We start from the raw sequence: 26039 nt of genomic DNA, 5'->3' as shown, positions 1-26039 counted from the left end.
ATCCTGAGGGCAGCTTATGGGCTAAAACCATCTGTCTAGATGGTACTGCTGTGCTTGTGAAACCAAACAGATTTTCTTACCAGCTCAACAAATAAGAATTCACCATCTTGCTCTTGGCTGTTTTAGTTTGCTAAGATAGATATTTTACTGCTCTTCATCTCGGACCTGAAAACATACATTGTTCTAGTACAATAAAGAAGTAAGCTAGCAAATGAGGAAATGTGAAGAACCACTGAGGAAAAGGTTTAGACAAAAGGCACTATATATATTTGCTGAGGCCTGGCACTTCTAGTTCTGTAGTCTTAACCTTTCCCTTTGTTGTTAGCACAGCACTCTATTTTCTTGTTGCTGCACAACTCCTGGTTGTGCACCTTACTGCGGTGTGCTTTTAGGTCTTTTGGCCGAAGCCATTTCTGTGTCTAGTGTCATATTGAGAGCTAGATAATACAAGACTTTTGAATGAAAACCTACAACTGAAAAATATTTTATTTTAAACTTATTTGATGGAACTTTGTAAATACTTCTTGCATTATTAGTAGATTATGACAAACAATATTTTTCAGTGGAGATAAAATTAATTAAAGAAAGGTCGTCTTAGAAATTTGGAACTAGTAGTCAGGCATTTTTGTCCTAACAATCTTACTCTTCAGAATTCCTACATATAGGTAACATAGAAGATATGTGTATATATAGAGAGAAAGTAATGACAGATTTTGCATTTTTTTCTTCAAAACCAGCTAAAGAATGGCCAGAGGTTCCCATGACGATGTACTTTCTTTCAAAGTGGCTGTTGCCTCTTGCCCTTTTGAGTAAGAATGCGTCTGTAATCTGCCTACATTTAAGTTTGCAATTTGGAGGAGAGCAAATCATAGAATCATAGAATTATTGAATAGGTTGGGTTGGAAGGGACCTTTAAAGGTCATCTAGTCCAACCCCCCCACAAGGAGCAGGGACATCTCCAACCAGATCAGGTTGCTCAGAGCCTCATCCAGCCCAGCCTCAAACGTTTCCAGGGATGGGGCATCCACCACCTCTCTGGGCAACCTGTTCCAGTATTTCACCATCCTCCTTGTAAAAGTTTTCTTCCTTATATCTGGTCTAAATCTACCCTCTTTTAGTTTAAAACCATTCCCCCTTGTCCTATCAGAACAGACCCTGCTAAGTTTCTCCCCATCTTTCTTATAAGCCCCCTTTAAGTACTGAAAGGCCTTAATAAGGTCTTCCTGGAGCCTTCTCTTCTCCAGGCTCAACAGCCCCAACTCTCTCAGCCTTTCTTGATAGGAGAGATGTTCCATCCTTCTGATCATTTTTGTGGCCCTCCTCTGGACTCACTCCACCAGGTCCATGTCCTTCCCATGCTGAGGGCTCCAGAGATGGACGCAGTGCTCCAGGTGGGATCTCACAAGAGCAGAGTTGAGGGGAAGAATCACCTCCCTTGACCTGCTGGCCACACTTCTTTTTTATGCAGCCCAGAATATGGTTGGCTTTCTGGGCTGTGAGCAGACATTGCCACCTCATGTCCAGCTTTTCATCCACCAGTACCCCCAAGTCCTTCTCTGCAGGGCTGCTCTCAATGTTTCACTCTTTACTCTCTGTTGTAGTTCAGCCCTGATTGGGACCAGACTACGCAGTCTCTCTCTCACTTCCCCCACCCTCCAAGAGAATAGGGGGAGATAATATAAGAAAAAACGGCTTGAGGTTTGAGATAAGGACGGGGAGAAATCCTTAAAATTACTGATACGGGCAAAACAGACTCGACCTGGGGAAAACTATTCATTTATTACTAAAACTAGCAGGATAATGAGACAGAGAATGAGATAACCTCCCCCCCACCCCTCTCTCTTCCCGGGCTTAACATTATCTCGACTACCTTCCCCTCCCGAGCGGCACAAGGGGGGGAAGAGGGGATGGGGGTTGTGGTCAGTTCATCACATGTTGTTTTACGCCGCTGCTTCATCGTCGGGGGAAGAACTCCTTACATTCCTCCCCTTCTCCTTCATGGGGTCCCTCCCACGGGCCACAGTCCTTCATGAAACTGCTCCGGCGTGGGTCATCTCTTCCACAGGGTGCAGTCTCTCCAGAACAGCTGCCCCAGCGGGCCCTCCACGGGCCACAGCCTCCTTCAGGCACCCGCCTGCCCCGGTGTTGGGTCCTCCACGGGCTGCAGGTGGATCTCTGCTCCTCCGTGGACCTCCATGGGCTGCAGGAGGACAACCTGCTCCACCATGGTCGTCACTACAGGCTGCAGGGGAATCTTGGCCAGGAGCCGCATTACTCCTCCCCCTCCTTCTGAACTGACCTTGGCGTCTGCAGCCGTTCCTCACAACAGGCTGGCAGATGCCTCTCAGGATCTTTTTACATCTCATTCGCATCTCATCTCCTCTCCACTTCTTGCAGCCGGGCCGGGCCGAGTCGGGCCCAGTCGTGTGCCTGGCGGGAGGCCAGACGATGAGGCCTGCAAGGCCCACAAGGCTCACGCCTCCCCCTCTCTGCCCCCACTCAGCTTCTTCACATCTCTTCTTTTTTTTTCCTGTTTTCCCCTTAAATACGTTATCGCAGAGGTGTTATCATGGAACATTCTGTTACCAATGGGCTCGGCCTTGTCCAGCAGTGGGTCCGCCCTAGGCCCGGCCAAGTCCACTGAACAAAGGGGAGCGACTTCTAGCAGTTTCCTACAGCAGCTTCTACCTTAGGCCTCCCTCACTAAACAAAACCAGAACACTCTCATTGCAACTGTGAGTGTAAGATACTACCAAGAAAAAATGGCAGCCAGTGGTTTGCTGTTTCTCCAGATAGCATAAAAAGTTTGTTAGTCATGGAAAGAATGGAGGAGGATGACAGCCTTGAAAATAATAATTGGTTCACACCAGAGTTATACGTTTGAGTAATTTTTTAGGCAAAAAAAATACATTCTGTTTATTTGAAATTATAATAGCAAATATTGTTCTGTAGAAAGTACAAGTGACTAGAATTGCATGGAGTCACTGCTGTACAAAGTGTTGTTTGGATATGCTAAATGTTCATTTCCATGAATCAGAATTTCTTGATTTTCTTTTCCAATAAATTGTGTGATTTCTGTCTGTGATTTTTATTCCAATTTAGTTGCAAGCGTTGTGCTACATTAAAGTGCTTTTTAGCCCAGAATTCTTCCATTATTAACCTTCTTAGTCACCATATTTGCCTTACATGGTGCAGTCTTAAAAATATCAGAGAGAAAGTATCAGTAGTGTTTCAAAACAAATTATACAAGTTGATTCACACTAGCATTTACTTCTCTTCTTATCAGAAGTTTAGATGTTACCTCAATTCCAGAACTGAATTCTTCTTAAGATATGGGAGTTTTAAGAGTTTTATTATCTAAAGAGAAATCAAATAAGAATTTTCCTGTGTCCGGTATAAACGTTTTTGGCCACATCATGGCTCAGCACTTTCTTAGCTGTAAACAGCAAATGCTTTCGTACAGAAAATAGATTGTATTTTCACATTTAAGAAATTGTATTGGTGAAGTAATGATGTTTCTGTGATATCTCATGATAACTGATCATCTGTTTGTAACAAGTCTGCTATGTCTGAAAACAAAATCATTCTCATCTCCCTGGAAAATCTCATTTTCTGAAAAATGTCAGTTTAGAGAAGTATTAAATACCCGTTCTCGTTGAAAATAAGGTTAAATACACATTCTTTGGGCTAATATACTGGCTGTCTTTGTGCTAGTGGTGGTAACAGTAATTTTATTAAATGTATTAAAGCCTCTAAAATGGCTAAGGTATGTACTGTGCTTTTGCTATATGGGCGTTTTCAGTGTCCATGGCAGCCAATTCAGATTTTTTCCTCAAAATACAGAATAGTTTCTGCAAGACGATGGTGCTAAAGAGTCTGAGCACAGTGAGTGGACTAATCTCTTGCTTCTCTAAGGACTTTGATTTTAATCTGTTTAGCATATTGGTAGTATGCATTTCTGAATTTTATGCTATTATCTTGAAAGATATTTTGGATATGCCTGGGTTCCTGAATGTATGTCCTTTTACATAGGGAGCAGTCTGCAGAACATACTAGTCAGAGATACAGACTAAACCCAGCAGATTTCAAGTAACAAACATAAGCAAATAAAAGGACTTAATAGGAAGTAAGACAACCGTAAACAAAAGAAATGCATGCATATTGTTAGTTTTGACTATTCAGCTTTTAAAGTCTGTAAACCCAATAACTTCAATGTAAGTTTTTCTGTTTCTTGAGTTAAAGTGCCTGAGGGCACACAAAGGGAAATGTTGCTGCCATTTAATACATTTGGCTGTGCCTATGTTATAGTCTGGACTCAGAGAGTGTACGGTTGCTGGCAGTGGGAAAAATAGAGGTTTCTAAACTGTTTGGACTGTTTTTTTTTTTAATTTCAGCTACTTTTTTTTTGTGACTAAATAAGAGAAAAATCAGGTATCTAAGAGGAAATCCAGGTATATATCCTACTAATCACAGTACTGTTGTCGTGACCAATACAGAAATAGTGCACTTAATCGAAAATTATTTCCTGTAAGGTCATACAATGAAGAAGAGCTGACTCATATATTTCCTTTGTAAGGAGAAGGAGTGGGCCATGTTTATGCTCCCAGCATCACAGAAGTAGGAGATCTGTTGTGATGGAGATCTGTTATTACTATGCGTGTTTTTAATGAAGGAGGAGACTGTCCGTTTACTGTCCTCCCATACTGTTGCTACCAACTATTACCACACAGTTCCACTCAGGAGGTTTATTTTGTGCAAACCTGTAGCATAAGCAATAATTTTTTTATTTTTTTTTTTTAAAAATCATTATATTTGGGGTTTTGAAACATTAAAAGTTTATTTTCACCAATATCCAGGATGCTTTTAAGCTGATGTTTATTGCTTTGGAGGACAGAGTGATGAGACCCTTTAAGACACAGTGTTCTTTTATATACAAGAATATAGAGGGTGGTATGTTCCTCTGAGTATGTATTACATACCTGATGTAATACAGAAAATAAGGCCAAACACTGTCACAGAGGACATTAAAACCCAGATTGTTCAGACTTTGGGAAATGTTTAAATTCATTTGCACTTGTGGGTGAAGCTGAACAAGGCAGAGTAACTTGATTTGGTAGTGCTATATATGTTCATGCCCTCTCAAGTCTCGCCACCCAAAATTGTAAAACTGTTAGGTGCTGAGCTATCCCAAAACACAGATGCTGTGGGTTCGAGCAGTCAAAGTTAAGGATTCCGCTCGGCCCATTGTGTGCCTAGCCTGCAGAAGAAATTGTTTGCATGTGGGAGATTCAGTGCCTATAATGATATATGAAGTAGAACTGCCATTATAAAATGTTTTGAACTATCTTGATAAGGAAGTCTCAGTGAAAAAGTATTTCACTTAAGTTCTGACTTAGAACCTTTATAGCAATTGCAGAATAATCACTCTTTGAATGACAATTCGGTCATGCTCTTTACACTAATTTATCATTGCAATAACTTTTGAAACACCTTTAAAATTGATTGGAAAGTAGTGTTTTATTTTATTAATAAATTGCATAATGCTTACGTAGGAACTCTGTTAATTGTAATTGTTACGTCTATTGAAATGTATGCTACTGCCTGAAAGTTGAGCATCCTCATGTGATCAGTATAGATGTAGTTTGTAATTTGTTTTTGAAAGTGAAATTAAATTTATTTTTAAAAAATTCTGAGATTGGAAATCATTAAAAGAGTATAATGCTGGGATCTCAAAGGACAAACAAGCACACTTTCAGCAACTTTTAAACTATATTTGCTTTTGCTTACCTACCAAGAGCTATGGTCCACTCCCAGGGGTTCTGTGCTATGTCTCTCAGAGGCATAATATCATGCACACTTTAAGTACTAGAAGTAATGCAACTGCTGTCTGTGTTCTGGTGTTTGCACTGCCGAAGCTTTCGGCAGAATATAGAAAATTAAGGGTGTCAATGGAGGTCTGAATTGGTAAATGTATATCTTTGCATGTTCTATGTTTGTTTTTTTTTCATTTCCTCGTTCTGCAGGTGAATTGGGTTAATAATTTGGTATCTCAGTTTATTAGATGTATTTTGCTAAGAAGGCATTTTAGTTCACCTTTAAATGACGTAAAACCTTACATCTGTACATATATAAAAAGCAAATTACATCTCCCTCATATTCACCTGAAATTTTAATAGACCTAAAATCCTTCAAGGATTGTTCTAAAACTACATGGTATTTAGTGCCAGTGAGTGCTTTCTGGTCTGTAAGTTAGTAAATTTATATTTAAATTATATCTATCTATATTTTTTTTCACCCTTGATAACTCCATATTTGCCAAGGCTGCTATACTCCATGAATTTATTTTTGGCTTGGAAAGCTCTTTTCTCTTGGTAGGCTTTTTTTTTCTGCATGTAGTAGGACAATACAACTTAAATATATTTTGATGAAATGGCTTTCAGGCATGATGGGTCTCCAGGTGGAAGAAGTGTTCCTCAAAATGTGTAAGATCAGCCAGACAAATGTCATCTTGATAGAAAAAGGAGTTAGAAGATTGTGACTTCTAAAGATTATTTCCTGAATATCCCAAGAAGACAAGAAATTATCAAGAACAGTTACATATGGTGGACTGGATGTGCAGTTCACCATGCTTATGGCAACTTAGCAATAGTTTCATTGTATAGCCATTTTGCCTGTGTGCTGCCTGTGTTCTTCCATCTCTCGTCTCTTGATAAGAAGCAAACTGAGATTCAATTTAGGAAGCCTCATGTTAACTTTTTTTTTTTTTAACAATGTAAAATGTTTAGACAGACAAAATGAAAAAGGAAATAATGTAGTGAAATACAGAAAATTAGAGTTGGCAGCAGAAGAATTTATGTGAGTTTGAAATATAAAATATCTGTAAAAATAGCCTCTCTGCCTTCCAAACTAAATCTGCAAAATAGGCTTCCTGGAGAGTATCCTTTATCTCCACATGTAAAATTATACATTTAAAACTTGGCTAAATTACTTAAGAGATGATAAACATAACAAGGAATGAAAAACAGAAATTGAGAGACCTAAAATATTTAATGTGAGGAAGATTGTGCTATTCGTGTGTCAGAGGAAACAAAGGCAAAGAACATTGATTGCCTAATACTGGAATGGCAGAAGCTGTGACAGAGAAGAAAGGGGTGAAGTGGTTTTATAAAAGTATTAATTACTGTAGGACTACTGAGATAGAGCCTGCCCCTTTGTGTTTAGTTTTGCTAGCATCTTACGAATTCTGTGGCATATGAAAGACCCAGGCTGCTGCTCTGTCAGCCCAATACATTCCAGTCCTTACTGCTACATTTTTATCCAGTCTAGATTTAAAGGTCTCAAGGGATCAGGGCTTTCACTGTTTCCCGTAGGAGATTATTACACAATCATTAGATCTGACTTTCAGGGGAAATTTGACTGGTATTTATCTTAAATTTTCTCTTTCTTAATTTAATTCCATTAGTCTCATCTACTATACCCTCTGATACTGCACTATGCTAATAAGTCTTCTTTCTGCTTGGTGTTCAGATTCATGGAATATAAGTAGATAATAATGTCTCTTTCTCTTAATCATCATCTAGTCAGTCTTGTTTATTTCTTACAGTCTTCTACCATTTCCACCTTTAAACGTGTTTTGTTTGCTCTTCACCAAACTCCCACCAGTTTGTCTCTTGACAAATGTGCTTGGTCCTCCCAGATAACAAGCACATTCAGATCACGTGAAAGGCAGAGAATGCCTATCAGTGATCAGAAGGTAAAATAATTCCCGGGGTTGCTGTAATTATCTCATTACTAAACATTTTGAACTCATAATGTTCAGTTAATATTATGTTTAAATGAATGATAAACTTACACAAAGAAATGGTCTGAGCAGTCAAACCATCTTACATGTGATGGACATCTACGGTGGCACAATGCCAGCATGAGATGATGATTATGGGAGTTCAGAAGTGAGGTTCTCAGATCAGTTCTATGTCAATTTTAAAGGCATTTTATAGTCTGATATTGTGAATCAACATAGACAGTAACATTGTTATTTTGCCCATTTTTATCTGCTTACAGATGCCAGTAGAAGGAATTACCCCCAGAGACAACCAAGAAATTATTGTCTTTTAAAACTTTCTAATTGTTGCAGGGGGTAGATGACCACATCTTCTTTCCACCAGCTATCCAATCTTAAAAAAAAATTACCAGCTCTCATTGGTTACAGAAGGAAATAATGTGTGGTTCATCTAAATAATGGTCATACTGTATTATGCATTAGAGATTTCCTTAGCAATTAGTGATAGCTGCCTCCTTGGCCACCATTGCTATAGGGAGGGTATGTTCTAAGTCTTGGGGAGAGAAGAAAAAGAGCCTTAGAGGGTACTGCAGCTTCAGAGGAGGATTCACCATGCTCTCATTAAAAAACGAAGGTAGAATCCCTGCTGTTGTGGTAAAAATCAGCCTTGACTATGGAGCTGTATAAAGCATTTCCATAGTGCTTGTGTTCTGTATTTAAGAGGTGGAGTGTCACTCAGAATGAAGAAATACAGCTTAAAAGAAAAGAAGAAAATAAAAAATTCTTTATAGTCACCTAGGGTTTTTTTTTTTTAAAACATGGACAAAGGAGACATTGACTGGAGCCATATCACATGTAACATTTAATTCCCAGGAAAATATGTCCTGGTGACTTCTAATACTAAGTAGACTTTATATCCCTGATCAAAAAATGTGACTTTCCTAAATAAGATATTTCCCAATTGGTAAAAAGTCAAATAGTTTGATGGTATGTTTGTAGATGCAATGTGTGAGATACAGTATTTCATAGAAGATAGGATCTTTTCCTGTGTACAAATTGCATATGAATATTCATTTTATATAACCATGGACCAATTAGTGATGTTTAGTATTATGTCATTAGAATGCTAAATATATGACCATTTCCATGCCCATACAAGTGCAGCTTAAACTGTAGTTTGGTTTTTTTTTTTTTTTTGTAATTTACTGAATGTCATTGGTAGGTAGTGTTCAGGAGTATGAAAATACCACTATATTATTACATGGCATATTAGGTTATTAACTCAAGTACTTAAATACTAGGCAGTGACCAAACACAGACTTTCTTTGTGGTCAGGACTCCTCAAGAAAAAAAAAGGACAAAAGAAAAAAAAAAATAGGCAGCTAGCTTTCCGTAACCAAAAGTTGAATGCAATACTTAATATATTGGTATTTTATCGCAGCAAGCTATTGGGAGGTAGCTGTGCCAGGACCAATACAGTTGCAAAAGTAACTATTAAGAATCTAAGAATAAATTTTCAGGAGCTGTTTTAACTCATATTACCTTTAAGACAAGTGAAATGTGGTAATTTAAAAAAAAAAAGTAAAATTAAATTTTCAACATTTTTCTTCTTGGAGATTATTGATATGCAGCATATATTTAGTAAATAAGTGACACATTTGTTGCTTCATTTTCTTAGAACTTTACTGTGTGTTGAAACTGTCTCCCTATCCAAAACATAAGATTGCTGATAATATTCATGGGAGTTTGGTTATCCTTCCAGGATTGTCTCAGTCACAGAATTAAATTTGTCTTCTACCAGAAACTGTTCCCATCTCTCTAAATTTCACAATTGAATTATAGCTGTGAAAATGATTGTTATAATTAAAAGTGCTACATTCTTAGCCAAAATATATATTCAACTGTACCTAAAAGCAGAAGTCCCTATTTTAGTAATAGTGTAATTTTCTCAAAAAATGTAAATGACTCTTAGGAAATTTTAAGTTAAGCTTTCTATTTTAAATTCTAAAATCATAGGTCACTTAGATAATTTTAATTGTCTGTATAATTGCTCTAAAATATAAATGCCCTAGAAGCAGTGATATTTTTCTGAAAGGTATTTAAACACATCAAAAATTAACCTCAAGAAAATTAGGTCTCAGGGGTACCTCAGTACACCACACATACTAATAGTATGATTGACTGAGAGAATTAAAATATTTCTTTTAATATAGTATCTTAATGTGGCGATAGGTGTAAACTGCTGTGTCCTTTAAGCTAATCTATATTTAAGTATACATTGTAGGTTCGCATGATACCTAGTTGCTTCTTTGTGTTTCATAGACACAAAGTACACTGGAAATAGTTAGTTGGACACATCAGGACTTAAAAAAAAAAAAACATGCTTATACAACGTCTGTGTGCCTCTGGAAACAAAAGTATCGAATAGTTGACTGTCGGTAGTGCAGATACTAACAGGTCGCAACCCAGGTTGTGTTTCAACAAATTACAAGGATTTGCTAAGAACAGAGGGTTGCAAACCAGTGAAAGATTGCGTGTCAGAGCTCGATATGTACATACTATAGGATATTTACTCAGTAGAAGTTTTGTAAATTTAAGTGTCTACAGCCATAAAATAAATCCTCAGGGAAACTTCAAATAAATCTTTTTTAAAATAATTTTTCTCATCCCCAGTTGTACAGACGAATTAGCTGAGAGGGAGAGATTATTGTATGCTGGAAAAGCGCTCTCTTATTTTTAGTGTGGTCAGAGCCCAGTAGAGATCCGGAGGTGCTGCTTTTTTCCCCACGGAGGTTCTGCAGTACTGTTGTCCAATGCATCAATCGGTTTACTAAAAGTCGGGACAGCTTCGTTTTGTGAAGGCTGGCCTCCTTTGCCCCGTGCAGTCAACAGAAGACAGCACTCCTGGGGCTTTGTACTTGGACTTTTAGAGTCTTTATTCCTGTTTATTTACAATTCTGTAGCTTTAATAAAACACCATGATTCCTGCCTCACTTTTCCTTTCTTGCTGAATAAGAACAGTTGATATTTATATATAGGTGCACGATGACAGAAAAAAGCGCAGAGACCTTCATAAGGAAATCTAGCTTGTTGCAGTTCGTAAATGACATTATATAGACTGTGGTGCTAGGGATGACATTAATATCTTGTTTAAAAAGCTGCTGTCAGGCCAATGCACATGCATTTTCCATAATGTATATGTGCTCATGTGTGATATTTGGACTGCTCCTTAGCTGCAAATGTATCTGGGAAAATGGCTTTGATTAATTGACTTACCTCCTCTTCTCCTTTCCTCTCTTCAGATGCAAAGGCTCCATTCATTATCAGGGAAGATCAGAGGAGGAGGGGAGCAGAGTACCTGGGTCACACGCTGTTAGAGTTACAATTTTCCAAATGCCATAAGTAAACAGTAGGGGACGGGAAATATCCAGAATGGGAGAGGACCTCTGTGTTTGAAGGTCCTCCTCCGTTTGAAATATTTGGTCTGATTTTATCTTTAGCTGTGCAAATTTGCATCTCTCCATTGTATATACATGCAATACTTGTTACATCTTCAACTCTGTCTACCTTTTCACGTGTCACATTTTCAGCCCTGCAGGTGTGAGGAACCGTAAGCACTGTTGCACTGATCGAGGGCTATTCTTTCCAGTGTCCCTTGTCCATTTGTTCCTTTTTCTTAGGAAATTACCACTTGTAAGAAATTATATATACATATATAATTCTAAAGCCAAAACTCCACTACATCAACTGACAATTTCCTTTGCTTCTGTTCATGTTTATACTTATATGAATGATTCCCTCTGTTTGATGCCTCTGTGCTGATAAGTTTATTTCTGCTAAATTTCATGTATGTTCATGGTATTTGTGTCACGCATAATTTATCCATAAAATCAGAATTTTGCACAAGGAGAATATTGCTAGTCAAAACTCAAAAGTTTGGCTCTATCTTTATTCATCATATTTTGCTTCTTCATTTTAACATTATTACTGGTTAATAGGTGCACCTGAAAATCAAGCTGTATTGTAGTATCTGGCGCGTAATGTTAAATGAATCTTTTCTAGGACAGCAAGTCTCTTTTTTTTTTTCCTAATGAAAAAGAATACCTCATCTTTTCCAATTTTCCTATCAAACACATCCACATCATCTCGAGACACTGCCACATCCAGCTGCATCTATACTCAACTTCAATTATATGAAATTACACAACCTACTCTCAGGTCCTTTAGGTTCTCTTTTGCTGTGTGAGGCACACACATAGTGCATTTCCTGTGAAGTGCGTCATTACAAACTATTCAGTACAAGCCTGTTTTAAGTAAACAGTAAATTAAATATTGTCAATGCTTGTTTAGATGTGCTCTTATGAAGGAAAAAGATCTTCTAGATTTGGGTTCATAAAATTCAAGATTTAAGAAAGAGCCAGACATAAACTAGGCATCCTTTTTACCTTCTGTTGGCTGACCCAGTTGTTCAACAGCTGGTACAGAACAAGATATTCAGATGCCCATACGAGGAAAATTGGGCTAGACAAAATGCTGAATGTAGCAAAATTCCTCTTTATTTGAATGGAGAATTCTCAAAAACTTTCTGTCACTAACTGTCAGGTATGCTGCTGCCTGAAAGACTGTTAAGAGTCTGTCTGAGCAACATGCCTCTTTCAACCATGACAAATACAGTAGAAGAACATAATTTTATTACAGTTCTGGCAATATTATTTTCTGCTACGCCAATCAGCGTGACTACAGGAGTTAGGAAAGAAAGGAAATTATCGCTTCCCTAAGAAATGAGGGCTTTTGAGTGTTTTGTGGTATCTGCTACTTCAGTACTAGCATGGTCACTGGTGTTTGGAGAAGTATAAATACGTTTTAAAAAAAAAGAAACTACAAATGTGCACTTGCAAAATCTGCTTTCATCTCTGCCAGTTAACGCGTTCCCAAGAGAAACCAAAACTCTTGGTCGAATATTGTTTTCCTGCATTCCATAGATATTTCAAAGAGAACAAGATCGGGTGGGAGGGAGCGGAGGGTGGTGTATGTGTATTCGGGGCTGCACATAATTTATGATTAAATACAGCAAGTACTCCTTTCTCTATTGTGTTTTGTTTCTCTTTCTTACACGCACGTATGAGTTAGAAACTCTGGCAAAGAGTTCACCAGTTTGTCCAAGTTACCAGTGGTGTTTGAAATGGCAGTGCCATAATATATAGTAGATCATCTTTCCAGTCCCTCTCTCTCTCACTAGATTTTGATACAATTTGTAAAAATAAAAAAGAAATTTAAAAAAGAAACAAGATATTGTAATCACTGTTAAAGCAGAGATCCTTTGTAAACTATTAAAAATATTAGTGCAAAAATGATGAAAAATACTTGCTTTGCAAATTAAAAATGCAGAGATCTAAAGCAGTCTGATTTGTTCTTTGAAAACGGATATGAGAGTTAACTTAGAAACACAATATTATTAGATTTGTATGAGTGCGCATAAGGCCAATGTATTCAATGTTGTAATTTTTTTATGGCTTCATAAATAGTGCTATCACCAACATTTCAAAGAAATCTGAAAAAAACAGAGCTCATATGTGGTGGCATAAATTTAGTGTATTTTATAGAACACTGTTACTCCAGATATAGCCTACGGGTTGTGACTTTTCATAAAACCTAATGAATTTCTAGATTTGTCAGCTGTTTCAACACAGATGCACTTTGCGGATCTAATGGAAACATTTTGAGCCCAGATCCAAAATATCAATAGCTTTTAGTATCACAAATTAGTTTGGCTATTGGGTAAATGGGGATGTGGTTCTTGATAAAAGGCAGCAAGTAATTTAGTACATGTGTTTTATGAGAATTGTCTCTCCAATGTCTGATACTGAGGTTTTTTTCTCTCTCTTTTTTTTCTTTTCTTTTTTTTTTTTTTTGCAGAGTTTTAAGTTGAATGTAGATAGCCACTGTGCTTTAAAAGAAGCTGTGGTAGAAGAAGGACGTCAACTTCTTGAGCTTATTGTATCTCACAAATCAGGTAAATCCTTCTGAAATATTGCAAGTCTTTATGTCTCCAGACTATTAAAGAATGAAGAAGCATTGCTGTAAATTACTGCATATATTCACTTCCTTATGTATTATTAATATTTACATTATCAGATTGACCTTCAAGATTTATAAATGTTTCATATGCTGCATACAATGCAGTGATACTTATAAAATGAAATACTGCCTGTAAATAGTCTGTTCATTTTATTTTGGTCTTGCTGCTCAGCTGAGTTTCAATTGAAATCACATCACTGCGAACTTCACACTGACACATTCTTTGATGTAGGTGCTATGGAAATAACATTAAGATAATGAATTAGGATTTCCAATACATATATATATATTTACATACTCTACATGGGTAATTGCATTAGTAAAGCTTTATTTTGCCACTTAAACTAATTCTTACATAGATTTTAATATATTTATGAGGAATAGATTAAAATTCAAAATACCTTTTTCCTTTGGTTAGGCTTGTGTTTTTCTGCAGAGGCCTTAAATCAAGAGGAGGGGGAGAGATGTACTGATCTCCCTTTCTCTAACCCCACCACCTCCTATATTTTTAGATGTTTGCATGACTTGTATGATAATAGGGTTTTAATCAGCATATACTGTTACAGAATGCTACAGAATCCCATCTTAATTTTGGCCTACTTAGCATGCTTTTCGTCCAGGTTGAAGTTATCCTTTGGTCTGCTGTTTTCTGATCATATTATACATTGTGCCTCTATTGTTTCACAGCATCAGACAGATCTGTGTAATGTGAAAGCTATAGGAAATTAGTGACTTCTATCTATAGTTCCAAAAAAGTACAGAAGCCATAACAGAGAAGGGTAGTGTATGCCATCATATATTAGAAAATGGTAATGTGTAAACTACAGAAAATATTTACAAGAGTTGGAGGTAAGAAAAATGTATTTGGAAGATTATGAAATGTTTCAAGATAAAGACTAGATATTAGAGGGTGAGATTACCATAGTGTTCCCTACTGCACAGAAATACCAGTTGATATGGGATTTTCCTTTTCTTGAAATTGTCAGCTGAAGATAATAAAAATTTAACATGATAGCTAAAAGAAATGTTTTGACACCATAGTATTGTTTTGCAGTATGAATAGTAGTAATGCTTGGATTTATTGCTGAGAAAATACATTAAAATTCTTGTTGCATTTATTATTTCAAATATCCTGCTAATTTTTAAAATAAAGAATACTATTTAAAGTTGCAGTTGAGTTTACAGCTTTTACTTTTTCCCCCTTTATTTTGGAGAAGGACTGAAGGACATGCTGCAGATGATTGCAAGTCAATGGAAAGAACTACAGAGGCAAATCAAACGGCAACACAGCTGGATTCTTAGGGCTCTGGATATCATCAAAGCAGAGATACTGGCTACTGATGTGTCTGCAGAGAATGAGGAAGGGACTGGGAGCCCTAAGGTAAGTGGCTTGAAGTTTGCCTTATTTCCTCTTATTTCCGTCTCCTTTTGAACTAGGCACCACTGAAGTTTTCTTTCCACCCTAAGGCTTTTCATTTCTACTGGGTAAACTTTTTTTTTATAAACAAAATGAAATGCCTTCCTCTGAAACAATAAAAAATCTTAGAACTTTCAAGTTTTCCAGGAAGACCTGTCTCATTGTGTGTAGAGGTGCATGAGGGGGAGCATAAAACATTTAGTAAACAAAAAATAAAGCATCTTTAACATGAATAATCAGAATAGTTTTAAATTGTTTTGTTGCAACTATAAATCACTATAATCAGTGCAATCACTCAGCTCTGACATCCATTAGCCGCTTGGTTACAGCAAATTAACAAAGAAGAGAGAAAGTGATTCATTATCTCATTCCTGTTAATGACTATCAGATGCATTGCTTAATTAGGGGATGGCCATTGTAGTGGGAAGAAGGTCATATGCCTTTTCACAAATCTTTTTGCTCTGAGTTTAAGTCCTCCGTAATAGTACATGTGTTGAATACAGCAAATACTTTAAGAATAAGCTATCAACACCTATCATCATTTTGTAGATATTAATTATTAAAGAGGGCTATAGTACTTACCAGTTGCCAAAATTCGTATTTGTAAGAGCATTTTAAATACAAACTGTGCTTATTCAAATTGGTGCAAGCAGTGTAGGGACACTACACACAATAGAAACTTCTGGCATAGGGTCCATGACCTTTCATTACCATCAGTAGTAAGCAAGTGTGGCTGGGGGAGGGTGCGTTGGAAAGTCTTTATTTTTCCAATATATTCTAAACAAAGAATATGCAGCAGAGTAATCCAATAACTCTTAACATCTTGGTATGCAACAGAATGAAATTTATAGAAAAATTCAGGATTCCTCTTTTTAGAAATAACAAAGATGGTTGTGCTGAGCAGATTTTCAGATTCTGATGCCAGATGAGTCTTTGCATTGATAGTGCATCCTAGAGAGCAGTCTGCAGAATGACTCTTGACTAGGATTACATGAAATGTTCTGATGTTTTCTTACCATAATTCTATGTAGCGAGGATGATCTTAGAGATGGTGGAGGAAGAGACAATGATAACAATGAAACAAAAATAGAGGAGAAGACCCATATGCAGGAGATAGCCCTCATCACTTGCATGGTGGAAAATGCTCCTGTGTCACATAGCTCTTACTTTAGGAAGTAGGTGGTGGAATAAGACTTGGTTTCATAGTTAAGTTCCTACTCCCCCAGTAATATGACCCTATACCTCTGAACAGCTTTACTTATCCATGGCCAAAATTATGACATAAAAAAATGTTCTAAATCCAGCTTGATTTTGCTATAAAAATTATGGAATCTCTAGCTCAGAATAACTATATTCCATTATTTGTTTGAAAAGGGAGAAATGGAGGGATAGTTTATGTTGCTGCAAATTTTTCATATAGATAGGTGGTAGCTCCTTGCCCTGTGCTTTTTATCACAGAGATAGGAACCTGAAGCAACGGGTTTTTTTGTGCCTATAGTTAAATAAATCCACAAGTAGGCAAAAAAAAAGGTGCAAACAAAAAGTATTTTCAGGTTATTTCATTCATTAAATCAAGTCTCTGTATGATTATTTTAAGTATGGGCACTAGTGCAGTCAAATACCATCTTCTTCTTCATGCTGAAAGATGAACTAAAATTAAAATACAGTTGGTAATATAACTGTAGGTTTCAGTTTGCATTTATTTCAAAAGCCAAAATGGAACCTGAGAGGTATAATAGAGAATCTAAAGATTATATCTAGAGGGTATTTTTCTTTTTCCCTTGTTTGAGGAACTACGGGAACAGTGTTGGTGTTAGAAATCTGTAAAGAAATAGGAAAAGAAGGAATTTCAAAGACCCTAGGAAACTTTTCCCTTAGGACTTTTTAAGCATGTTTTCATAGCGCTATGGCATCTTTTATGCAAGCAATGGAGAGTGGAAGGGAGAGAGGGACATTCTGCTCTTTAGAAATACATTGTTAATGTTTGTATTCAAGACTTCAGATTTTGCTTATGAAATCTTTCATTTTATTGTATGTAAGTTTCACAGTGGTTTATAGCGATTGCTATAGAATACTTGAGGGGTTTTAAATCTTTCCGATGCCTAAGCTCTTCCTAATGTATTGCATTCTCTGCACAATCTTACAAAAATAATAAGGTCTCTTCTTTAGTATTTACTAAAACTATTGTTCTGTCATTTTTATAAATAAACAAATGATGATTGCATTCAGATTAAATTGTAGGATATAAGGTTTTGCTTTCTTACCTCATTGAGAAGTACCTTTAAAATAAATCTCAGAATTGCCATGATGCATTTCAATAAATATTGATGTAACATTACGAGTAGTAAACATGACATACAATACATATGACTTTCAGAATCTTAAGACACATAGGGGTTTTCTCCTGATGGAAATAGTAAGTAATATTATATTCTAAATTATCTAGAAAATAGGAATGTGTGCATACGTGTGTGTATCTTGTGTTTTTCCACCTTCTGGAGTTGTCTGAGACTACTTGTTTTGTAAGTAATTTCTTTATAACTGGGCCACCTCCTCTCCATCAGGAAAGGTCTACTGGAACAGTAATACAATAAACACTAAAGAGCAGTATTGAAAAATTACGTGATGTACTTTCTTATCTAGTGGCTGTGAATGTTACTGCTGAATATTACCCTGATCCATTTAACTCCTAGTTTGGTGGAAAAGTTCACTCTGCTTTCTGAAGAGCTTGTAGGTTAATCGTGTAACTAATGTTCTGGTAAAGCATACAAATCTTAATAGCATTTGCCCACAGTAGACATTCTCCTTCATTCAAAATTGTATGGAATAGTATTTTTAGAGTCGGTTGTAAAGTCTACTCCCAGAAGGCATTTGGACAGTTAGTTCATTAATATAATTTTTGGATCTGTATATTTTTGTTGTGCAAGTAAATGTTCGGATTAAGTTTTGGGTTTTTGTGTAACAGTTCAGAGCACAACATCAGAACCCAAAGGCTGATAGGTTAAAAGAATAATGGTGTACTCTAAGAATGTATGTGTAGTCTGTACTTCTGGACATGTTCCTTTCCAGAATAAGTACTATATTACTGAAACACATTTCTGCTTTTCCATTCCACCTTCAGAGAAATAAGCACGGCACTGGTTAAGGCATTGGGCCTAATGCTTAGAATATTGAATCTGACTTAGTTTTCTCAGGTAAAAAGCACTCTTGGGAAGATTGTCTTAACTCTATAGCGGACTTGTCTGTCAGTAGATTAATGATAGAAGCAGTAAGAATTTGAAGAATATTAGAATAAGAGGTAGAAATATGTTTAATAAAGTAAACTTAAAATCGCAGAAATAGTAGGTGGCTCAGAAAAACAGTTTGAAGTGGTTAAACAAACCTTTGTATAATGAGAAAAAGAAAACCAGTGTGTTTTCCTCTTGATATGTAATTAAGCATCCCACACTTCCAGGATCATCTCCCACTCAGTTGCGCATTATTTTACAGTTTTTACACTCGTTCTAAACAAAAAAGTGATTTTCATTAAAAAAATGGAAGCTTGGTGAAGCTGTTTAATATCTACCACAGTCTGGGATTCTGGGAAGGCTCCTTGCCAGGCAGTTTTATAGTAACACTGGTCTCAGACCTGGTGGATGAACTAAACACTGCAGTGCAGAATAATTGCATCCTGCTCAGTCTTTTAATATGAGGATGAATTTGGGAAATGAACAACAAAATAGAGCAAAGGTTAGAGAATGGTAACAGTCTTTTCTTTATTACTTCAGACTTCTGACTTGTCCTGGCTATCCAAACATGCTGCTATGACTACCACATTTAGATTAATACTTTGATACAAAAGGAGTGTACATTTGTACAAATGAAGTGTTTTGGCATCTTTGTGATCAGTGCAGAGAAATATCATATTTGTGAGTAGATATTTTGCTTTTTCTCAGTGTCTTTTATCAGCTCTAGATTTCTAATCTGCAGACATCAATATGATGCATATACTGTAATATTAAAGCCAACACACTGATATTTTTTCTGATATCTTCCATTATTTAAAAATAGGGAAAGTCTATTATTGGGGTAGTCTTCTTACATATTGCCAACAGATAACAGAGAGCATGAGTTCAGAATCTAGTGTTTTTACTTACATAAGCACTTTGAAAACTGGGTTTCTAGCATGCTGTAGGTTGGAGTATTGCATATAGTACTGGAGTAGTCAATGCTTTGAAGTTGTCAAGTGGCTCATGTAACTGGCGTTCATTCTCTTCTCCTCGAGTTAGTTGCTTCCAGTGCAAGGGTAGGAATAACATATGCTAGAGGGATCATTTTACTTGGGTTGCTGGAGGTTCTTAAGTCACAGGGGACTTTTAAAACTTCACACCTCAAACTGAATGTATTTATTTCACTTACAGTCTGTCTTTCTCTGTCTTCCACATGCACAAACTCAGGATCAGATGCATGCATTCAATCCTGTGTCTCATGTTCTTAGTATTGTGGAATAAAATATCAGGTAAATAGTCATTACTTCATCAGTAACAATTTGAAAGATAATGAAATGGAACTCAGACTTCCATCTCTGACATTGTACAGACATATGGAAAGGGAATTTCATTTGGTGATACACATGCCATCCTGGTCTATGGTTATCTCATGGCTTAATCAGGTCTTTACTTGGAAGAGAAATGTACAAGGAAAGCTGGTATTTGTGCTTTAGCAGAAGTAATTTTTTTTTCTCTAATGTGTCCATAATGAGCCATGTTCCCATCTAGAGATGAGAGAGTTTTATGTGATGAGTGCAACACCTTACAGATCAGACATTAGACTGAAGTTCCAACCACCTTTATCCAGGCTTACTTGCAGTATCAGTAATTACCATCTGCCACTTTAATTCTTTGCGGTTTCAGCTGAATGTATTAGTCTCTTCTGTTTAGAACAACTGGATAGTCTTAGGCACAGTTAAATAGTTACTACTTTTCACTGGTGAATAAAATAACCTTATAATACTTTACAGAGTATTTCTGTGCTGAAAAGTATTACAGCAAGTCAGTAGCTCACCATTCACTACTTCAAAAGATGGTAATAGGGGAAGTGATTTCCTGTAACTAGGACAGAAAGTTCTGCTTGTTGCCATTGAGGCACAGTCTTAAATTGTTAAATATTTAAAATACTGTCTGTACATAGAGTATTATTGTGCCTAACAGCTGAACAGTTTAAAATCATTTATGTGACAATCAATAATTTCAATTCTGAATCTTCTGGAAATTTGGAAGTCTAGACTAAAGATAATGTGATCTCACTCTTAAGTACAAATGATGCCATTAATTCTACCCTACTAGGAAAAAAATACATCTACAGTTACTATTTTGCTTGGCTTTAGTTATTTTAGTATGTGACATTACACTATTATTGATCCTGAGCTTCTGTGGTGGGGGTTTGAACCATGGGTGAGTTGATCAAGTGGAAAGGGTAGTGGTATTTGTAAAATCTTTCTGTAAATCAATAGACAAAGTTTTGGTTTTGCAAGGAATAAGCCTGGGTTTTAGTGTTTTTACTGGAGCATGTGAAACAACTGAGTTCTTTTTATATTAGTTGTTATCCAAATATAGAATTTAAAACATCTATTAAGAATTTGCAAGCTAATCAAAACAAGCTATGTTGATGTAATGATGAGAAGAACCTAAGAAAGAAGCAAGAAGAAGGAATATTTGTGTCTTTCAGTGCAACTAGACACTTCAAGTTCCTCAGCTTGCTAGTTTTTAATACCTTGCTTTACAAGTTACGTATTTTTAATCTTACAGACATCACTTAGAATGTGTGCAGACCTAGACATCACTGTAACAAAAAGTATTTTCAGGAAGGATTTGAGAGGTGAAACCATAACATCATTTTAGAGTGAATGAATAAAAGGAACAGAAAAATGTTTTAGAATACATGTATTAGCAGAAGCTGGCATCGGTAAAACGACAGTCGGAATATGGAAAATTGAATGGAACTGACTCATAGTAAGTCTTAATTGTAGAAGTGAGAAATACTGATAAGTGAGCTCTACTGAAGGGTATCAAAGATGTGATCATGACACCTGGGCAGAAAATCTTTGTTGAAAGTACTGTACCAACCTCTGAGAATTAGTTGGAAAAGTTTATGTGATAATCTTAGTATAGATAGAAAGAAAACAGAATTTTAGTACCTTTTAGTACTAAAATTATAGAAGTACAGTACAGGGTTTTTTTATGGACAAAACCTATGCGTTGCTGAGAAAGTACATCTCTTTATCACATTTTGAAGCAAAATTTTCTTCAGATAAGCAAAAGCTTTCAAAAATCCATGCAAAGCCGAAGTAGCCATGTAATCTTCTATGTACAGGATGTTTCCTTTAAGTTTCTGAGTGAATGCAAACTTGATACATTGCGTACAGAATAATATTCACAGAATACCTCTTCTTCATCAGAAAACTGTTAAGATTCTTCTATCTTGTATTTTATATCTATCTTAGAGTAAGGGAATTATGTAGCTGAACAAGTTCGTGCTTAATTAAAATACTTTAACTGAGCAAGTAATTTTGGGGTGAAAGACCGTAAGTTTCCAAGCTCATAAAATTAGTATTTTAGGGTCATTAGACCAGGACCTTTTTCACAAACACAGCACAGGCAAACTGAAGCTTAAAACCTTCCTTTGGTCAGCTCTTCTACAAGGGCTTTCTCCCCTCCACACCCTGAGAGAGGCAGGTGTCAGAACTATTATTCCTTTCCTGGAGGAAGAACATTACATTCCAGCTGGCTGTTCATAAGGATTTACACAGCTGAGATCTTCCAGGAAATGCTGTAAATCAAATCATGTCCTTCGTAGTCTTATCTTGTTGTGTCACAGCAAGCCTGTTGTGGACCATACTGGTGGTGGGCTCCTTCACAGGGAAGGAGGCTGTGCAGTTCTTCCCCACTGCCTTCCTCCTCACTGGCTGGAAATCCACAGCCTGCCTTACTCAGGCCAACTGAGATTAATCTAACCAATTGTTTGGGGAGTAATATGTTGTGATAATAACTACATTTTTAAATGGCTAAGGTGCAGGATTATGCAGATATGCTTGTATATGGATTAGTAACACTTTACCATTACTTTTGGAAGTTGTTTTCAGTTGATAGAAGAATGTAAATGTTACGTATCTGGGAGAGCTGTATTTTGAAAATGTTTCTTTTGTTTAAATAGTTGTAGATTTATTTTTTTTCTGAATAATTGAAAGCAAAAACATCAGAGGTGCCCAAGATTTAGGGCTGTTGGATGTACAGTCACCTTCCACGTGGTAGATTCACTGCTATTTACTGGAAGCTGTTTCTCTTGAGTTGTTAATTGTATGCCTTTTAGTGGGCAGGAGGAACAATTTTGTCTTTAATTCAGAGCCACCCTTCACAGAAAAAGGAATGAAGCTAAGCAGCCAGTGTTTGGACTGCCATAAGAGAAGATAAATGAATATGAGCTCTGGCTTAAATATCTTCTTCCCTGTTACATGAGCCCTGTTAAAACTTCTCTGTATTACAAGTTAACTAAATATTTTGCTAGTTTTTCATGAAATTGTGTCCCTGAAGTCTTAGTTAAGCAAACGTGGGTCCCATTTTAGCTCACTGAGATTGTTTTCTCATAGGTCCATCAACTTCCTTGCATATTTGCTGCAAAGTCTTTATGATAGTATTGTTTTCATGATGGTATCTAAAATAATTTTAATACTCTTTAACAAGTCAGATTTCTAAAATAGTACCAGAGCTCTTCATTATTTTCCATTGAATCTAAAAGTAATCTTATCTCTGACCTATTAAGCTCACTACTGAGTATAAAATGTAGAGGTCTGCACTTTAAAAGTCATATTTTTGCAGCTAAATTTCATCTACTATTAAGCACAAACTTCAATCCTGTTATAAAACATAGGTACATTTCTAAATCAATGTATTCTAATATTTACTGCAAAAATATAACAGGTCCTATTCTAATTGAGGCTGTGAACAAGGACTTCAAAGTATCTATGGGATTTATCGTATGCTTCTATAATTTTTACACCTTGGTGATTCTAGATACAGTACATTGATTACTTTTGTCAACTGTAGGCTCTTTAACAGCCATCACTCTTGATAGAAACAGTTATGCTTAAACAGTTAGTGAAGTAATTTTGATTTTTGACTTTAAGAATAAGGAAGGCTACTTTCTATTTTTTGTAATTTAGTCCTGCTCAAGACCAAGATATGCAGCCTGTCACTCACTCTCCCCACCCTCTGAAGGAATGAGGGAGAGACAATATTACAAAAAGCTTGAGGTTTGAGATAAGGGCAGGGAGAGATTATTCAAGTTACTGTTACAGGCAAAACAGACTCACCTTGGGAAAAAACTATTTCAATTTATTATTAATAATAAAACCCAAGCAGGATAATGAGAGAGAGAACAAAAACAACTTCCCCTCATCCCTTTCTCTTCCCAATCTTAACTTAATTTCAAATTATCTCTACCTCCTTCCCGCCACAACCAGCACAGGGGGAACAGGGAATGGGGATTGTGGTCAGTTCATCACGCATTTTTTTCTGCTGCTGCTTCCTCCTTGGGGCAAGAACTCCTCACATTCCTCCCCTGCTCCAGTGTGGGGTCCCTTCCGTGGTCTACAGTCCTTCATGAACTGCACCAACACAGGCCCTCTATGGGCCACAGTCTCCTTCAGGCATCCGCCTGCACTGACGTGGGGTCCTCCACAGGCTGCAGGTGGATCTCTGCTCCTCCGTGGACCTCCATGGGCTGCAGGGGGACAACCTGCTTCACCATGGGCTGCACCACAGGCTGCAGGGGAATCTTGGCCAGGAGCAGCATTACTCCTCCCCCTCCTTCTGAACTGACCTTGGTGTCTGCAGCCATTCCTCTCACAAGAAATTCCTCATAATTCTTCACAATTCTTCAGGCAGACGCACCTCAGGTTCTCTTCACATCTACTCTTTTCTCTTCTCTTGGCTGGGCTGGGTCAGGCCCAGACAGCTGCCCACAAGGCTCATGCCTTCCCCTCTCTGCCCCTAGTTCTGCTTCTTCAATTCTTTTTTAAAATTTTACTTTATTTCCCCCTTCTTAAATACGTTATCACAGAGGCGTTATCTCGTCACCAATGAGCTTGGTCCTGGCCAGCAGCGGTTCTGCCCTGGAGCCGGCAGAGTCCACCAGAAAAAGCGAAAACTTTCAGCAGCTTCTTGCAGAAGCTGCCACTGTAGCCCCCCCACTACACAAAACCAGGACAGTATTAAAACATAGATCAAGTTCGGTTTGAAAGATGTTTTAAATCTAAATCACTCCACTGAGAACAAGTGCAGACTGAGAACTTGATGAGAACAGATACTTAAACTGACATACGCCCAAGGGGCAAATTTTAACATAATGCTATTTGAATCTTTGAAGAGTATTATCTGAAACTCTGAAAGTATGTTAGACCATTGTAACTTCACATGCATAACTGGTCCAACTCTGACAAGTTTAAGCCAAAACTCTCAGTTGAGTTTGGCCTGTATTTGAAAATATAAAAACATGAGTGCATGTGCATATATTCATATGAACACATTCATCTTAAGTGACTTAAACTACGTATTAACCACTCAAAGACATTGATTTTATATTTTGCCACTGTCTGTTCATTCTGCTTTCTCTATACAATCGTATTGATTGGTTTTGTTCTGTTATTTTGAATAGAATGTATTTTCAGTGGTGAATATTGGAGGAAGGCTTCTCTTATTCATGACTAGCTATTGTTTCACATGCTTCTCAGATTTCCAGAGAAATCTACATTTAATAAGTGTTTAATAACATACATGCACAAATACACAGATTCATTCTACTGAAAACTGGACATCTCCCACTCTAAAGCAGCAATATCTCGGATAACCTGTCAGAGCTATTACTTGTCTCCTTTTCTGTGTGGACTTAGAATCATATGTGCCCATTCAAAGCCAAGGTTTAACGACCACAGGAGAAATAAAAAGGGTTTTTTTCTGTATTATTTTTTGAGTTTAAATTAAGAAGTTGATGGAACACACTAAAATAAATTAATAAATTAGCAAATTAAAAGAAGGAAGCCTAGCTAACTGAAAATGTCATGGTGGAACAGTTTGTAGTTTTGGCTGTATGGATAGTGATCACTAACAAAGCAAATTTTTTGAAATTAATAGCTTTTCAGTTAACTTTCTTTCATAATTTCTTATTCCCGCTCCCTCGCCCTCTGTGCCATCTGTTGCTCTTCAAAATAGTTCAGGATTTCACCAGGATCACAGGTAAACAAAACACGGGATCATGTGAGAAGGGTCCCTTCTCACAGGGTTCACCGCCTGGTCAGATCCGGATGGAAGTGCAGTAGGACTGAAAGCTAATGCTCTATAACCTTGTAGCTAATTTGCAGACCAAATTGGTTCTGGTCAGGTCAAACAAACTACAAAGTTTGAATGTGTGTTCAACCCACATGATGTTTACCGGTCATCACAATGATAAATATTTTTGATTGTTCAGATAATGTGGCTTAAGAGTGAGAGGTTGGACTTACAAGGTTTTGTTTACTTTCTCCACCAGCCTATTTTGGTTTTTCTAGCTCTGGTAGTACCAGTGCAGTGTCAACTCATGCTTCTTGTGCTGATTACATCTAGGTGTCAGTGGAATAAGCTCTCATCTTCCCTGCTGTACTGGGGTGCTTTCTTTATTTTAGTGACAGACCGTTCCACCATTTTTTTGCTTTTAAAAAAAAATCATGCTTAAAAAGCTAGTTTTCCCCTTTGG

The 26039-nt window shown here is 36.9% G+C and overlaps 1 protein-coding gene across 1 annotated transcript in view; it reads left to right on the top strand.

Moving 5' to 3' along the window:
* AKAP6 (A-kinase anchoring protein 6) overlaps window positions 1-26039 on the top strand; it is a 295501-nt gene that overhangs the window by 132823 nt on the left and 136639 nt on the right. Inside the window, exons 6-7 of the mRNA XM_086749479.1 lie at window positions 13697-13793; window positions 15073-15239. Coding sequence (XP_086605605.1) covers window positions 13697-13793; window positions 15073-15239 — 264 coding nt within the window. The remainder of the gene's footprint in view (window positions 1-13696; window positions 13794-15072; window positions 15240-26039) is intronic.

The sequence above is a fragment of the Chlamydotis macqueenii genome, chromosome 5, assembly GCF_036417535.1.
Source record: "Chlamydotis macqueenii isolate bChlMac1 chromosome 5, bChlMac1.mat, whole genome shotgun sequence".
Classification (NCBI taxonomy): domain Eukaryota; kingdom Metazoa; phylum Chordata; class Aves; order Otidiformes; family Otididae; genus Chlamydotis; species Chlamydotis macqueenii.
The sequence above is the reverse complement of the archived record's forward strand: the minus strand, read 5'-3'. Positions and strand labels throughout refer to the sequence as shown.